Source organism: Pongo pygmaeus, chromosome 6 (genome assembly GCF_028885625.2).
Source record: "Pongo pygmaeus isolate AG05252 chromosome 6, NHGRI_mPonPyg2-v2.0_pri, whole genome shotgun sequence".
Taxonomy (NCBI): domain Eukaryota; kingdom Metazoa; phylum Chordata; class Mammalia; order Primates; family Hominidae; genus Pongo; species Pongo pygmaeus.
This window is the reverse complement of record NC_072379.2, coordinates 90,893,897-90,911,593: the sequence shown is the minus strand read 5'-3', so window position 1 is coordinate 90,911,593 and position 17,697 is coordinate 90,893,897. Positions and strand designations below refer to the sequence as shown.

The window sequence follows — 17,697 nt, the reverse complement described above, 5'->3', positions numbered from 1 at the left end:
ATCCTAGTACTGTGGGAGGCCAAGGCAGGAGGATCACTTGACGCTAGGAGTTTGAGACCAGCCTGGGCAACATAGCAAGACCCCATTACTACAGAAAAATAAAAACCAATTAGCCAGGCATGGTGGGCATGTGCTTGCAGTCCCAGCTATTGGGGAACAAGAGCCTGAGGCAGGAGGATGGCTTGAGCTCAGGGGTTCAAGGCCGCAGTGAGCTATGATCATGCCACTCCAGCCTGAGCAACAGAGCAAGACCTTGTCTAAAAATAAAATTAAATTAAATTAAAAATCCAGTTAGAGAGGATAAGCGTATTTTATGAATAGAGCAAAGCAAAGTCTAGAATTGGCTTCCCTGTGCAAGAATACCATATTACTGTTTGGAATAGATAAGTTGCTACCTCTAGACCAACAGTCCAAGGGCCTTTCAGCCCTGGGGGGAAAAACATACACTATTCGTTTAAAAAAGGAAAATAAGCTGTTTAGCATTGCCAGTATTCTTCCTAAATAATAATTCTATCAAGACACCCTAGAATAGAAAATGTCCTGTTTCCATGTTCTTTGTAATGTCTACCTTTTTTTAACATTATAAATCTTAGATGGCAAGAATAACAATATTAAGAATTAAAATTTGTTACGATGGATGTTTATAAAAATCTCAAGATATGTTTTTTTAAATATCTTATTTTTATAAGCTCTCACATCCAGTATGCAGTTATTTATTCCAAATACTTTCCCTCCTTACCTCCCCCCACCTCCCTTGCTGCTTAGATGGTGGTCTGTCGGAGAATCAATGTTCTTTTTGTCTACCCATCTCCCTTCAGTCTTAATAAAAGGTCTTAAACAGTTACATGAGAACCAAAAAAACAACCCAACGCTTTTGGAGAATAAATCAGGATCTGGAGTTCCAAACAGTAATACCAATTCCAGTGTGCAGCATGTTCAGATAAGAGTTGCCCGCTTGGAAGATAATACAGCCATCTCTTCTAGCCCCATGGCAGCATTGCAGATTCCAGTCCAGATCACCCATGTTTGTAAGTGTTTGATCTTCAAGATTCCTTGCTATTTGATCTATATGATTTGGTTAATGGCTCTGATGTTCTTTTGGTTTTCTAGAATGTTAATAGTAATTTATCCAAGTCGGTGAACTGAAGGACATCTAAGATATTTTGTTTAGTTCAGTTAATATTTGCACACAGAATGAATGTGTGACCGGAAGGATGTATAAGCAGTTGCCCAACCATTATAAACCATTTGAAACCATCTTAATTTCTAGATTTTGTAATTAATGACTTAATAGAAATTATTAAAAATAGAAATTAGAATGAATGATAGAAAACTATCTAAAAAGCAGTCAATCAAGCAAAGAAATAGAATTCACCAACTGGTATGTCGTGTAGTAATTTCACTAGAAGACGTATCAATTGGGGATTGATTTGAGGTCGTTTGGTAAAGAAATGAGTTTTGGCAAGGTTAAGAATAATTTTCTTCAGGGAGTAAAGGGCCAGTTTCCTATTGGGAACTGTGTTTGGACAGTTTTGTGCTTAATGAGATTATGGGAACCCAGCCATTGTTAGAATGAGAACTTTTTTTTTCTTTAGGTATAAGTCAAATTGATCTTTATCCCTTCCCGTCAGTCTTGAATTATAGTGACAAAAAAAGGAATGAGGATGAAATTCTCAGAACCATATTCTTCCTTGTCTTTTTTATTTTTGGTCTACATGATGCTATCTGCATTTGAAAAGATAACCCAAGAGTATTCCAATCACTGTTATTCTCAACCAGCTGATTATTGGCATTTTGAGCGACAGGTTTTTGCAGACTGTCCTTTACATTGCAGGATATTCAGTGTCCTTTGATCTTGCCCACAGAATGTTAGTAGTACATGCCAGTCATTATGAGAAACAAACACCCTGCATGTTTCCAAATATACCATTATGATTCCCTGGTTGAGGGTGTTTAACACCATATATCCACGTACATTGACTGTCAAAGTTACCTTAGAGACATTTAAACTAACCATACCTCTTATTCTTAAAGTCCTAATCTGAATTTGGTTATCTTTCTACCAGTGTAATCAACAATGAAGGATTTCTTTTCGTTTTTGTTACAGTCTGAGGATTGCAAAGCAACTAAAATTACTAGTCCAAGTAAATATGAGAGTTGCTATTGGATAGAAATTGATTGGGCATGTTAGTTTTTCTTGGCTATTGAGTTGACAGTACCCATTGGGAAGACAAACATTTTATAAATGATACCTTAATACTGATAGCATCATTTTAAATAGTATTTAGAATTTTCTGTCTTACAGCAAGAAAAATGAATATAGTAAGTGTTCTACAATCCACCTATTACTTGTAGCATTCTAACTAAAATCTCTTTTCGTTTTTTAGGTTAGGGAACAGAGATCAGCAAATTTCTTTATGTAATGAGCCAGACAGTAAATATTTTAGGCTTTGCAGGCCACATAGGTTTCTAAGGGATAGTCTTTGTTTTGCTTTTAAACAACCCTTTGAAAATGTAAAAACCATATTGGCCTTAAGCTACATTTGTCCCTGACAGTAGTTTGCTAACCTTGATTTAGTTTATCTAGAATCACTTCAAATTATTATAGCTGTGATCTTATGGATCCATCAAACAGTAAGATGAATAATACGAATCAAGTGCATTTCTATTGGTAAGGGCATTAGATTCCTTTTAAATAGCTGAGAAGTGTTGTGGTCAGAATTTAATAAACTATAATAAACATTACACAGTAAAAGTTCCGAATCATATTTCACATAATTTACCTATAGGTATGACTGCAAGCACCAAAAGATGACATTTCTAGCATGTTCTATTTAACCTTGAGCAGACGTTGATCAAGTCTGATCCTCAGTTGACACACATGTAAAGAGATTATACTGTCTGATCTTTATTCAGTCCCCAAATGTGGTCTTCTGAAATAATGCTGTCTTAACATTTATTTGTGTTTAAAAGCTCTTTTGATCCTCACATCTGTATGAGGTAGGCAGGACAGGTAAAAAAATATCTGAACATTAGTTTATAAAGTAAGTTATTTACCCAGGTTTTATACTGCTAGGAAGTGATTAAAGCCTAGTATTTTTGGACTACCAGTCCAGACATCCATAGTGCTTACCCATATGTACAAGAAAACTAGTTTTTACCAAGTTCCTGTCTTTTTGCAGGTTGGTCTTAGTGTGTTCCTCTTTACTTACTACCATTAGAAACATTTAATCATGTATACCAAGGGTTAGCAAACCTTTTCTATAAAGGAACAGATATAGTAAATATTTTAGGCTTTATGGGCCTTCTGGTGTCTGTCACAGGTACTCTGTTGTAGTGCTAAAGTAACCACAGAAAATATATAAACCAATAGGTGTGGCTGTGTTCCAATAAACTTTATTTACAAAAACTGGCAATGGGCTGGATTTGTTTGTGGGCCATAGTTAGCCCACCCCTGCACTATATGTCATCCAAGACAGATTCATTAGATTCCTTATCTCTCATAAGAAATGTAAATGACTTCAGGTCTCCAGCCAAATTATTCAATATTAAATTGCCTTTATGATAATTGAGTACACTAGAGAAATTTAAATTTACAAAACATTTATTGTTGTCCTTATTCTTACCACAGCTTCAGCAGACTCTCCTGCTGCTACCGTTGACTCAGAAACAATAACACTAAACAGTGGAACACTACAGACATTTGAGATTCTTCCCGTGAGTAACGCTTCATATATATTGGCCATTTTTATGCATGAGAAAGATCAGTTGGTATCACTTTTGTGTTTCATTTGCTTATACGATTTATAAAAGTCTGAGGCCAAATGAATGGTAGACTAAATCAGACTTCCACTTTTATAATTTTAATCAGCTTTTCTCTCATCTGTATATAAACCAAAATGTTATATATATGAAAATGACAGTGCTAATGAGTATATACATACTGTGGATTTGTACTGAGTTATAATTTATAACCAAAAAGTTCATATTGGTTATCTGAGAAAGTTTGTGGACAAACTCTAATCATGAGCAATTTAACAACATTCATTCAGTAAACACTGTACTAGCCACTGGGGATACAAAATGTAAAAGTCCCAGTGCTAAGTGGTTTAGCTGCTTTGGAAATGTGTTGTAGCTCCTGAAGAGGTTAAGCACAGAGTTACCAAAGGATCCACCTAAGAGAAATGAAAATATCTGTCCAATAAAAACTTGTACATGAATGTTCATGGCATTAACCAACCAAAATGTCTAGCAACAGAGAAATGGATAAAATGTGCTATTGCCATGCAAATATTACTCAGCAATGAAATACTGAAACATGGTACAACATTGATGAACCTTGAAAAATAGGCTAAGTGAAAGAAACCAGACAACACAAAATATCACATAGTACTTGGCTCCCATTTATTTGAAATGTCCAAAAAAATAGGCAAATTTGTAGACGAAAAGTAGATCAGTGGTTTCCTGCAGCTGAAGTGTAGGTTGAAAGCGGAGCGTGACTGAATGCTCTTTCTAAAACAAGTAAACCTATAATTCATATTTCCTTAAGAAAATAAAAATTGTATTAAATCAAGATTTAATTTACCATGAAGAACACAGGGTTATTAGTGCAAGACTTTATTCATCCTCTCCCCAGCCAAATCCCAAGAGGATGGCCACCTTTGGAACTTTTTACTGGCAGCTTACTTAACCTAAGTCAGTCTCCTAATCCAGTGGTCTTTGAAATGGGGATGTATAAGACAACCATTTGACACAGGTAGAAAACTTTTACTTTTTTAAGCCCATTCCCGTGGTAAACAATATATATACACACCTACATATTTGAGGTATGTGTTCAGGTTTTTACTTATGGGGTCACAATATTTAGGCTTTCCCTGAATTTATTAACAGGATAATAATAGTACTCCAGCTTCAAAAAATTGTGAAAATTAAATGTTAAGTATATTAAATAAAACACATAATATATACGTGTACATATATTTAAAATAAAGCCTCACATTTGTGATTACTATATGCTACCTTTAGGAAAATGATTTAACTTTTATGGAAAGGAAAAGAAATTGAGTCCTCACAGAGTTCCAGGCACTTTCATAATCATTTCTAATCCCAAACACTTTCCATGAGAAGTAGTTACTATCTCCACTTTAGCAATAAGGAAACCTATATTTGGGGATTTAGTACCCAGGAGAGTTGTTTTAGCTAAGTACACAAGACTGAAAAACAGGCTACATGATTTTAACCCCCAGACCTATTTTAGAGTGCAGATACTTTTTTAGAATATTAAGATAAACCTAAATCAAATTTTTTATATAGAAGCTTATGGTCGTGAAAAGTTTATTGGTCAATTTTATTATACTTCCTTAAAAAATTTCAAATGTGTTAATAGTTAACCAGCTTTTTCAGATAAACATCTTTCTCCTTCAGCAGAACATTGCTAATTACTATTTCTGTACCCTGTCCCTTTCTATAAAAAATTTCCCAAAATTATACCGTGAAAAAGTGTTCAAGTAAACACTGCTGTTGTGCCTTTTTTTTTTAAACTGGGGGACTGCCAGTTTTTACGTGCTACAAAGAAGGAAAAAGAGGGGTGATTGGGTGTCGTGGGTTACTGCACTGGAAACAGTGGCTCATACAACTAACTGTCTTGGTGCCCTGAAACAAATAGCTAAGACCAGACCATAGAAATACACAGGAGCAAAGAGCAGCCTCTTAAACCTTCAGGCTAGGTAATGACTTGAGACGATTATGCCCTACATTGTATTACTTGTTCGTACCTTCACAATGGGTAAGTACATTTGTGTCTAGTAAACTAAACTCAGTCCGTTTTTGTATATAAAAGTAGACTTAATCATTGTTAAACTATCTTATTTTTCCTTTTTCCTTTAGTCTTTCCATCTACAGCCCACTGGCACTCCAGGCACCTACCTACTTCAAACAAGCGCAAGCCAAGGCCTTCCCCTAACTCTGACTGCTAGTCCCACAGTAACCCTGACAGCTGCTGCTCCTGCTTCTCCTGAACAGATTATTGTTCATGCTTTATCCGTATGTTACATAAATTACTTGATTTTTGAATACCTGTTAGACCAGGATTAGTTGATAAGGACCAAAATAGAAGGTACTTACCTAAACAGTTCTTCCTGCTGCTGCTGTTTCAGGCACAGTGTTACACACCATCACTCTGCCTTCACTGGAGTGTATGTTTCATCCCTTCTCTTTATGTAAGATGGCTATATATTAGAATAGGGACATTAGAAGAACAAAGGCCCTAGCAAGTAAAGGACAAGGGTTCTAGAAAAATAGTGATAAAAGTATTTACAGTTCCAGAGGTAAGAGATGTGGGGGGAGACAGTGAGGTACCCCCGTAAATGTCATTTGATTTACAACTTTAACAGGTTCTTTAATGTTTTATAGCCAGAACATTTGTTGAACACAAGTGATAATGTTACAGTGCAGTGTCACACACCAAGAGTCATCATTCAGACTGTTGCCACAGAGGACATCACTTCTTCCATATCCCAAGCAGAACTGAGAGTAGATAGTGATATTCAGTCATCTGATTTTCCTGAGCCTCCAGATGCCCTAGAAGCAGACACTTTCCCAGATGAAATTCATCACCCTAAGATGACTGTGGAGCCATCATTTAATGATGCTCATGTATCCAAATTCAGTGACCAAAATAGCACAGAACTGATGAATAGTGTTATGGTCAGAACAGAAGAAGAAATCTCTGACACCGACCTTAAACAAGAGGAATCACCCTCTGATTTAGCCAGTGCTTATGTTACTGAGGTAAGTTGTACTTTAAGAACAACTGAATGGATTCTTGCCTTGAGCCTCAAACCTGCAGCTTGGGAAACTTTTTTCTTTAGACTCATGAAATTAAGCTCAAACCCCTACACCTCACAAAGTGTTGTTGCTGGCAGAAATGGGCAGGCAGTGATCCTGTGGCAGTCAGGAAGAATAAGAAAACCATGTTCTATCTTACCACAGTTCCTCACTAAAACTTTTTCCTCTTTACCTACAATACATTGAGAAATGTTTGTTCGAACCCATAGAAGCATTTTCCTGAGAATGGTTAGTAATCTTTGTGGTTCAGCCTAGGAACATCATCCTACACTGTAACAGCATTGTTTCTTCTGTTATATTCAGCTGACCTATAACTGACCTAGTCCTTAATGAGTTCCTTTTGTTAAAAGTATGTTAGATCGTGAGGTCATCTTTTGTCCCTGTGAGACCTTAACTTTTTATTTTATATTCTGATTTTAAAATGGGTTATGTTTGAGTCTAACCTATACATGCCTATACATGGGATTTTAAGGAAGACTAGTAAGGAATATGAGTCAATATATTTTTTTTTAATGTTATTTAGGGTTTAGAGTCTCCCACTATAGAAGAACAAGTTGATCAAACAATTGATGATGAAACAATACTTATCGTTCCTTCACCACATGGCTTTATCCAGGCATCTGATGTTATAGATACTGAATCTGTCTTGCCTTTGACAACACTAACAGGTACTGTAATATAATACTTACTATGTGCCTGATACTATGTGCCTGATAAATTTTAGATGGAAAAAATCAGACATTTAATTAACTTGTTTCAGTCTTTCTTGATCCAATAAGCTACTAGTCCTGTTGAGTTCTACACTGTGGTAGAATACCTTAAATTCTTGACATGGATTAGAGAATAAATATATACATTTAAGACTAACTTGAAACTCGTTACAGATCCCATACTCCAACATCATCAGGAAGAATCAAATATCATTGGATCATCCTTGGGCAGTCCTGTTTCAGAAGATTCAAAGGATGTCGAAGATTTGGTAAACTGTCATTAGAATAATTATTAGAAATAGGCAGTTCAGGCAAAGAAGCCACACTTTTAATTACAACCTCTTCAAAGAAATAGGAGCAACCCCCAAGAGGCTTAATTTACCAATTTAAATAGCCACAGTGCTTAAGCCACACACACTGTTGCTGCTATGACTTTTTACCTCCTTTAAACACATCATCTGAGGTTGAGTTTTATGACAGTATGTAGTTGAGTGGAGGCTGGGAGTTCTAAGCATAAATCCCTGTGTTTAATGTTACATGGGAATAAGGAATTTCATTCACTTCAGCCATTAAGTTTAGAATCACGAAAGCTTAACTGCTGTGGTTTAGAGAAACTGTACTTTAAAGATCAGACATGACACTGCCTCCTCTCAAGCCTGGTTGTAGTTCAGATGAGTCTTTTCAACATGGTCTAGAGCTTACTAGTGATCTTCTGATCTTCAAGAAGACTAAGTTTGAGACTTGACCAGCATACAAGTATAGAGACCTAGGAGGTGGTCTTGTGGTGGTTACATTTGGTTAACCCATTGCTGGCAGTGGGAGCTGATTTAGGCAGGGTAAACAGGAAAGCATTAAAAGTTAAAATTCACTACAGGTTTTTTGTTACTTTTAAAGGGAATATGGATAAGCATAGTAACAAAACCCACCAGAATCTAAGCAGTTTTCACCCCCTCAGAAACCACTGTCATTAGTTTACAAAGTTAGCACTTTGAAGTAAAACTAAATGAGGAAGGAAGTAATGTTACCTATCCTTGATACCGTGACCATTTATTAGATGTTTTGCTATATAAATTACCGAGAGAATAGTTTGTCATCCACTTAATGTGTTAGCTGGTGGGGTACAATATAACCTCTCATCTCAGGCAATTTTAAAAAAACAATATTTGCTTCTATAACAAAAGGAAACAAATCTAAGAATCATTCCTGTACTACAGAAGGGTTAAGGCAAAGGTAGCCTTTTGGGCTTTTTAATGAATATGACCCCTATAGAAAAGTCAAGGAAAAAAAAAAAAAACCTTGTATAAATTATTTTATTTATTATTGTAATTAGATCTTCACAAAGTTGTCTTTTCACTGTCTGTTTTGTCAACGTGAAATTAAATTGTAGTTATAAGCAAAAGTTGGTTGCCTAGGGAACAATTGTATATTCAGTTTAACAGAAATAAAAGAATATTTGTCTTAAAATGCAAGATTTGTTTTTACATAGCCTTTTGCCGTACAATTATAAAAACTTCATTTCAAAAGTGAAATTTTTTTGTGCTGTTTTAGCTTTAAGGGTTGGAATGTTTAGGTGCAACATTAGCTCCTTAAAGAAAAAGCAAAGTGATCTAGGATATGTCTCCCTTGCAAGAGGGAATTAACATTTACAATTAACATGAAAATCATGTATCAGACTTCTGCAGGAGATTCTTCAGCATACCTTATCCAAAAATTACTCACTGTCCTAATGTATCATTTTGAAGAGTCCTGGTAAGTATTTTTCCTTGGCAGCCTCACCTTCCCACATCATGGAAGTACAGGTTTGCACATATACACAACATGATGATAGAAAATATGATATAGTAAATTAGCTTTCTAAATTTCGGTTCTAAGTCTCCTTGTCGATACCAGTAGATCTAAAAGAAGAAGAATTAAAGTTTATAAACAATTAAAATTTAAAATATAACATTTTCTCTACCAATTTCAAATTTCATTAGTATTTGTTTGTTTATTCCCCTAAATGAGACAGACATTCTCCATATTCTGAGGTCTCTACATTCCTGAGACCAGTACAGCCAGAATTTAATTCTTACTCTGAGTTTCCACATCCAAGATCATACTTATCCTACTTTCTCAGTTTACTTTCCTCTATATTCACACCCGTATACTCCACCAGTCATCTGGCAAGCTATCCAAGAACATATACCTGGGCATACTACTTAACAGGAAAGGAAGACAACATTTAGACTCATGATTCATACAATTGGTTCAGACTGCAAAATAGGGCTTCCATAATACATTTGGATTAAACTAGTTCATTGTTAGTCACTTTAGGCTTCAAGCTAGGGGAACAGGAAAGCTCCCAAAGTGGGATGGGCTAGTTCTTTTTCGGGTCATGGGAGTATATAGCAGGATCAGTGAATGAGAACACTTGGAGATGTCTCCTGGTTTAATTTTAACTCAGATAAGCAAATTACTATTAATTGTTTTTTCTTTTGATTCTGCCTCTAAAGGAACATGACATGAAACAATGTAGCCAACTAATGAATGATTGAACACTGAGGAGCCACCACCATCTTTGTTTCTTCACCATGAAAGAAACATTTGCAGTAAATAAAACATTTTTACAACTGCAGCTTTAGATTTCCCAGGAGGTTTTGGTGTTAATACCTCCATTGTGGGAGACAAACATGTAGATTAAACTTTGTAATAATCAGAATTAAATCCAGAGTGCTCTGTCTCTTCCCTTAGCAGTAACTGGCATTTCCCAAAGACTGTTGGCCCTTGCATAGTCCTTGAGTGAAGATGAATTAAGTAAATTAAAATCTTTGGCCACCTATGTCTTCCCACTAATTTTTTTTTTTTTTTTTTAGCTATCAAGGGAATGGAATTTCTCTTTGGGGTTACAACTTTGGGATTTAGGAGAAAAGGAGAAGACTCAGATTTTATTGAGAATTCTAACATACTTTTAGGGGGAGGATGAGGATATAATTAAGAGATACCGTTTTGTACAGACCCAAGGCTAAAAATTTTTGTCCTGTGCATTGCAACTTAAACCCTCAAGAACACTGTTTAAATTCTCAACAGTACTTACAAGTATGCAGGCAGTAATACTACTCAAAGAGATGCAGACAGCAAAGAATATATTCAACGGTTTTGGAGGTAGTTGAGGGAAAACAAAAGCACTTATCAGCGTTACCTGTATGAAGAGAAATTATGTAAGGCCTTAATAGTAATTCCAAGACTTGGTAATTACCAACTGGAGTCTAGGCAACAGTACTACAAAATGCTTCATGTTATAAAATTACATCTGCCACCAAGTTTGCTTTCTAGAATGTTAATACAGTAATTATAAATATGTTCGAGTTATTTTAGTACTTCCTCCTTTTCTAACCTTTCCCTTATGAAAGGAGAGAAAACATCAGTAATACTAGCTGATCCCAAAATAACTTCATTAACTAAACCTCACTCCCAGGATTAATGATTCTGCTGGAAAAAGTTCTAGCCATTTTGTTATTTTAAATATTTCTAGCAAAATGAATATAATCAAAGCTGGTTTTGCTATAACATTATGAAACACACTGAAAGACTTTTCTAATATTGTGTAGTTCTGTTTCTAACAGATGCAGCATTATATGCAATATTTTCATTACGCCATGGAAAAAAATTCTCTTAAATTTAATATGCCAGAAAAATGTCAAACTATGGAAAATACAGCTTTTAAAAATTTTATTGTAATAGCTCCCAGATGTATACTGTATACAGGATGTATACAGTAAAACTACTATACACTGTGACCAAATCTTTTAAAACTTGACCAAAGGGTAATGGATATGTTCTTTAGGAACAAAATTAATAGAAATGGGGAATTATGGTAGATGACAGAAGGAAGTGGCTACTAGCCACTGACATTTTTACAAATTTACTAGGTAAAACATGGTAAACTCTATCTTAAAACCAAGTTATCTGACTTGCACCATTTCACATATTCTACCTGGGGGTGGGGCAGAATTACATTAGCTACTCCAATTAGCAACTGCAATTTTGTGGTAATAAAGTTAAAAGCACTTATTTAGCTTTTTTTTTTTTTTTTTTGGAAAGGTAACCATAATTGATAAAGTTTTCAAAACTTTGGCTAAGAGCCTGGGTGAGGCACAAAATGAGGATACTTACTAGAATCAATAAGGATGTTAAGCTGCCAACAACTAAATTGATGATTCGATCCTGAAAGAGAAAAGAATTTTTAAGCCATATAACTTGGATCCATGTTACCTTCAGTATAGTACAATGCAAGGCATTTGGATGGTTTACAATAAAGAAACCCAAGATCCAGTCCTTCTCTGAGCTTTACACATAAAACTACCAGACAAAGCAAAGTGTACTGAGCCATAAGAGTGGAAAATGTACTTTGGGAAAATGGCCAACTGGGGAAGGTCTGAAGGGACAGAACATTTATACTAGAGTCTTGATTGGGTAGTATCAAATGGGTAAGGGAGGCTTACAAATAATGCATGTGCTGCTGAGGATAGCATGAGCCAAAGGAGAAGGACAGGCACTGCAGGAATGGCCAGGCCAGAGCATTGGTTAAAAGTATCAGGAACCAGACTAGATGTAGAGTACCATGATGTGTCTGGAACTATATTTGTAATACAGCTTAAGTATCCTTGTCTAGTCTAAAAATAGATGCTACTGTTAAAAAGGGATGGGTCCTAGAGTGCCAAGGCTTGGCACTTACAATCTTAAGAGACCATCCAGTCCAGTAGTTTTTCCAAGTTATTTATTAGTGAAGGGCTTTAGTATATAAACAAAATCTTGGTTGAATGAAGAACCTACCCTACTGAGCTTTCTTATCATTCCCATCCCACTCCAACCAACAAAGAATGTTTGAAAAACTGATCTAATCCTAATTTTTACAGGTTAAAGTAAATTTAGGCCCAGTGTGGTTAAATTATTTTCTAAGAGTCATAGCAAGTTAAAAGCAATTTTGAAACCAGAGATTCCTAAATCCAGGTCACTGGTTAGAAGTAGTTTCAGGTACTACTAAAAAGGTAAAGTATGATAGTGACATGCAGTCTTATTTCTGAGAAGTCAAAGCTGAGTCTTTAACGAATCAGTCGTCTTAAATGTTGTTTTGATGATGGTCTGAGCAGAGAACGGCAGGATATGGAACATGCCGCCAATAAACAAAACCTCAGAGATGGGAAGGACACAGGAGCAATCACAGAGCAGCAACCGAATTCTCATTTCCAAGTAGTCGCCTTTTAAGGATAAGAACCCACAGAAGTTAAGAGTCAGGCAAAATCGGGAGGGAAAGAGTAAGAAAGACAAGTATTGGATGTGTGTGATCTAACCAAGGACAAATCACAACTCTCCAGACCAAGGCCACTGCAACTGAAAGGTTACAGAACAAAAGAAACTGGACTCCAGCCACACCCTAACTCCAGAGGACTCAGAAGAGATCTTACCACGACCTCAGCTAGAGAAGCCTACACAGCACACAGGAGCCTGAACTTAGGACCACTTGTTAGGAAAGGGACCCAGGGACAAGTCACCGCTCACTTTAACTTCTTCCCACATGGGACAAATAAGTGTGTGTTTAACATAAAATGTGTAGAGAGACAAAATCCATGGGAGCCCCACTGTTTTTGAGAAGCAAGAATATCTGCTGCTCTCTGAGCGCCAGGGATTTCCAAAATGAAGCACTGCATACCTCACAACAGCTCCCACCAATAGAAGTCAAGCCAACATATCACTAATTGCCAAATGACACACAGCAAGTTGCCTACCAGGATCAAAGTAGGAGAAAAATAATGGTAAAAGGATATTAACTATGCCAAGCACATTGACCAATCCTCTCCTTAAAAATTCTGGGATGAAATGGTAATATGACTGTTTCACAGGTAGCAACAGGCTCAGGGAAACAGAACTTTCCCAAGATCTCAATACCATTAAGTGATAAAGACAAGATTCAATGCCAGGCCTCCTTTCCCCATTTATGCTTCTCACCCAAAGAACAACCTAGAGTGCTAGTGCTGGTCTAGACAAAGATGTCAAGTGGCAGACGACACTTCAAAAAGCCTATTAGCAAAGTACTACACTATGTGCTTACCTTTCAAGAATGATTTCCTCATAGGTGATTTTGTTCCACACATTGTTGGATTTCTCCATATAACTGATTTTAATCATCCTGATGAAAATATATCTAAACTTTAATGAATACTTTCCTGCCTACCTTTTAGATAGTCACTGAACAGAATTCCAACAGATTTTCATGAATATCAGTTATTGTTATAATGTAGTGGTCCCCTCTGGGATTCCCAAGATGGGATGAACTATTTAGGACATGGCAGAAGTGTTTCTCAGAATATTTTCTTTCTCCAAGCCAAGGCCTTCTGCTATGAACCATGAATTCAGGTATGGAGAGTTAACTTCAGAAGCCCTCCTACTTCTAATGCTCTCTGTTTTGTTTTAAACTTGCTACACAAAGTGTAGTCTATGAACCAGCACATCGGCCTCACCTGAGAGAACTGCAAGAAATGCAGAATCTTAGGCCTCACTGAGACCAACTGAATCAGAATCTGCGTTTTAACAGGATCTGGTAATTTATGTGCACATTTAAAATGGAGAGGCTGTGCTCTAAAGTTTAGTCTAAAATAAGCCATTTTTAAATATTAAGTTCAAATCACAGGGTACAGCTCCTTCCCTGGGCCTAGAGATTATTTTTCAGGGTTTTAGCAGCTCTTCTAGCTCCCAAATCTCCAAAGAGGGTAATAGAGAATAATTAAATAGATAGTTAATTAACACTTCAAAGGACAGTTTGGGGAATAATATGCTCCAAATTGGAGCTAGAGTACATGGAGAAAAGTGAGTATTACATTTAAACTTTGCTGTTTATGGAATAAATTGAAACTCAGATTATTTCTACTTCTAAAGCTAGTCTCTATTAACTCAATTATTTCTCACAGAAACTAGCTCTGTCTCCTCCCCAGTTTTATTTTCACTCTAGTTCTACCTACCATAACTTGTCTCTCCTACCAGAATTTTAAACCTTGTACTGTGGCTTATTTTCACTCCACAAGGAAGCTTGACAGGACAAAGGATGGCAATTAGCCTGGATCCTTGCCTGCTGAGAGGACAGGATACAGATTTAGGATTTCCTTCCCAGAGACAAAATATTCTGCAACAGGTTTAGAGATAGTCTGAATTCATATATACATGAACATAAAGACAGACATTGTGTGCATACATACATATATATATAGTTGAGATTTCACCTATATCATCTTGTCATATATTTATGCATTTAAACATTATCTACTGTAATTCAGATGCAAATGCAAAAGTGAATAAAAACATCTCTACCTTCCAGAAGTTTACACTATCCAGAGTTCAGGAGGGCACTAAGACAGAAAGTGAGCTATCTTGGACAGTCAAGGAAGAGACTACCAGAGAAGTCAAAACCCTGAGGAAAACTAGCAGATGAAAAGGAAAGGAAAGATGGTTCATGAAAGGAATTCCACAAAGACCCATGGGAGAACAAAAGCATTGCTGTTACAAAAAAGCGATGGGACAAATGGAGATTGTTGACCAAGTTTCATGAGAGCTGAGAGGAAAGGAGCTGGAATGCAATGCACAGTGAAGAGCCTGGGCCTGATGGATTCATGTCTTTGTCTTCCTTTAGAATGAGGAAGGAGAAAAAGATGGAGATAACATGCAACTGGTTTGTATCTGGAATGGTGGAAAGCAAGTAAGGAGTATGTTATCTCCATTTACCAATGGGTAACTAGGTTCCAGAAGACTGACTTGCCAAAGGTCACACAGCTAGGTAATGGCAAAAAATCTCCTATCCAATGCTGGTCGCAAAAGACAAGTGTAATGAACAGTTCAAAAGGTCTAACAGTCCTTAAACTAATAAATACAGACCTTAACACAGTCTAGAAACCAAGGTTCTCATCTCATTCTGCCACTAGCTAGCTTTGCAACCTCAAAAGGATTCCTTAACCCATTTGACTCTATCAAATGAGAAGACTGGGCTAAATGATACCTGGTCCCTTTCAGTTCTTACACTTTATGGTTCTGAATCACCAGACTGCACTTGGGCCAAAGAAGGACTAATCCCCTAGTGATTAAAAGCCAGAGAACCCTTATACTTGCCTGGTCAGTCATTAGCCAGCATCTGCTAGAGAAACTAAAACTGAAATGATCAGGTGGTAACAATGGCCCTGGGAGGAAACTGGCAATAACATCCCAAATAATCAAAAGCTAGCTCTGCCCTCAGCTCCTCAGCTCCCTGGAAATATCCTGGTTCTAAACAGTTTGGAATGCTTACAAGTGACATTGTATTCAGCCTTCCATTTCCATGGCAATGTTTTGCCTACTTCTAAAATGAATTTCAAGGGCATGTGCTACTATAATAAAACCCTAACCTAACCGACAATAAAAAGACCAAGACAAAATTTCTAAAAGGCTTTGGGGAATGGGGGAATGGGGGAATGGGGGGAAAAAAAAGCTAAAGAATTTACAAAGGCCAGGCATGGTGGCTCACACCTGTAATCCCAGCACTTTGGAAGGCCAAGGTGGGAGGATCACTTGAGTTCAGGGATTCAAGACCAACCTGGGAAAAATACTGAGACCTTGTATCTACAAAAAAATATATAAAAATTATCTGGGTTTGATGACATGTGCCTGTAGTCCCAGCTACTTGGGAGGCTGAGGTGGAAGGATCACTTGAGCCGAGGAGGTCAAGGGTGCAGTGAGCAAGGATCACGCCACTGCACTCCAACCTGGACAGAATAAGAATCTTATAAAAAAAAAAAAAAATTGTCTTAAAAAACATTTCTCATTTAAACGCAAATGTTTGTATGAAGACTTCTGACAGCCAAGTGGGAAGTACAACAGAATTTTAAGTTCTAACTAATAATAAAAGTAAGCATACTGGATAATTAGAGTCAAAATTCTCCTGGCTCTAAAAAGAATTTGTCCCATGAGTCAGGACAAATCTAGGGACACAGAAAATATAGATAATTCATACACAATCATTTCTTATATTGGTCCATAAAAAAATCCCGAAGGCATAATGTCAACTCATTTCCCAAAAAAGCAAGCTCTGGCATGGTTAAAATGCTACTCCCAATTTTGACTACTCATCTGTATTAGTTTCCACACTGCTGATAAAGACATACCCAAAACCGGGTAGTTTGTAAAGAAAAAGAGATTTAATGGACTCACAGTTCCACATAGCTGAGGTAGCCTCACAATCGTGGCGTACAGTGATAGGCACGTCTTACATGATGGCAGGCAAGAGAGAAAATGAGAGCCAAGCAAAAGGGGAAACCCCTTATAAAATCATCAGATCTCATGAGACTTATTGACTACCATGAGAACAGTATGGGGGAAACTGCCCCCATGATTTGATCATCTCCCACTGGGTCCCTCACACAACACATGGGAATTATGGGAGCTACAATTCAGAAGGAGATTTGGGTGGAGACACAGCCAAACCATACAATTTCATCCCTGGCCCCTCCCAAATCTCATGTCCTCACATTTCAAAACCAATCATGCCTTTGCAACAGTCCCCCAAAGTCTTAACTCATTTCAGCATTAACTCAAAAGTCCACAGTCTGAAGTCTCATCTGAGACAAGTCCACCTATAAGTCTGTAAAATCAAAAGTTAGTTACTTCCTAGATACAATGGGGGTACGGGCATTGGGTAAATACACACATTCCAAATGAGAAAAACTGGCCAAAATAAAGGGGCTACAGGCCCCATGCAAATCAAAAAACCAGCAGGACAGTCGATTTTTAAAGCTCCAATGTCTCACATCCAGGTCATGCTGATGCAAGAGGTAGGTTCCCATGGTCTTGGGTGGCTCTGCCCCTGTGGCTTTGCAAGGTACAGCCTCCTTCCCAGCTGCTTTTACAGGCTGGCCTTGAGTGTCTGCTGCTTTTCCAGGCACATGGAGCAAGTTTCAGTGAATCTACCATTCTGGCAACTGGAGGATGGTGGCCTTCTCACAGCTCCACTAGGCAATGCCCCATGGGGACTCTGTATGGGAGCTTCAACCCCACATTTCCCTTCCTTGCTGCCCTAGCAGAGGTTCTCCATGAGGGCCCTGGCCCTGCAGCAACCTCTGCCTGGATATCCAGGTGTTTCCGTATG

General features: G+C 37.3%; 2 protein-coding genes across 8 annotated transcripts in view; one reads left to right on the top strand and one right to left on the bottom strand.

The window, feature by feature from the left end:
- The window catches only part of DMTF1 (cyclin D binding myb like transcription factor 1), a 44,046-nt gene extending 35,026 nt beyond the window's left edge, over positions 1-9,020 (top strand). For all 6 annotated transcript variants that reach the window (XM_054494066.2, XM_054494064.2, XM_054494065.2 and 3 more), the window contains 6 exons: positions 819-1,028; positions 3,632-3,717; positions 5,887-6,042; positions 6,412-6,789; positions 7,370-7,514; positions 7,731-9,020. In XM_054494066.2, the coding sequence (XP_054350041.1) occupies positions 819-1,028; positions 3,632-3,717; positions 5,887-6,042; positions 6,412-6,789; positions 7,370-7,514; positions 7,731-7,840 (1,085 nt within the window). In that variant the 3' untranslated portion in view covers positions 7,841-9,020. The remainder of the gene's footprint in view (positions 1-818; positions 1,029-3,631; positions 3,718-5,886; positions 6,043-6,411; positions 6,790-7,369; positions 7,515-7,730) is intronic.
- TMEM243 (transmembrane protein 243) overlaps positions 4,383-17,697 on the bottom strand; it is a 28,454-nt gene continuing 15,139 nt past the window's right edge. For both annotated transcript variants that reach the window (XM_054494069.2, XM_054494068.2), the window contains exons 3-5: positions 11,709-11,759; positions 10,630-10,734; positions 4,383-9,451 (exon numbers count right to left, since the gene is read on the bottom strand). In XM_054494069.2, coding sequence (XP_054350044.1) covers positions 9,329-9,451; positions 10,630-10,734; positions 11,709-11,759 — 279 coding nt within the window. In that variant the 3' untranslated portion in view covers positions 4,383-9,328. The remainder of the gene's footprint in view (positions 9,452-10,629; positions 10,735-11,708; positions 11,760-17,697) is intronic.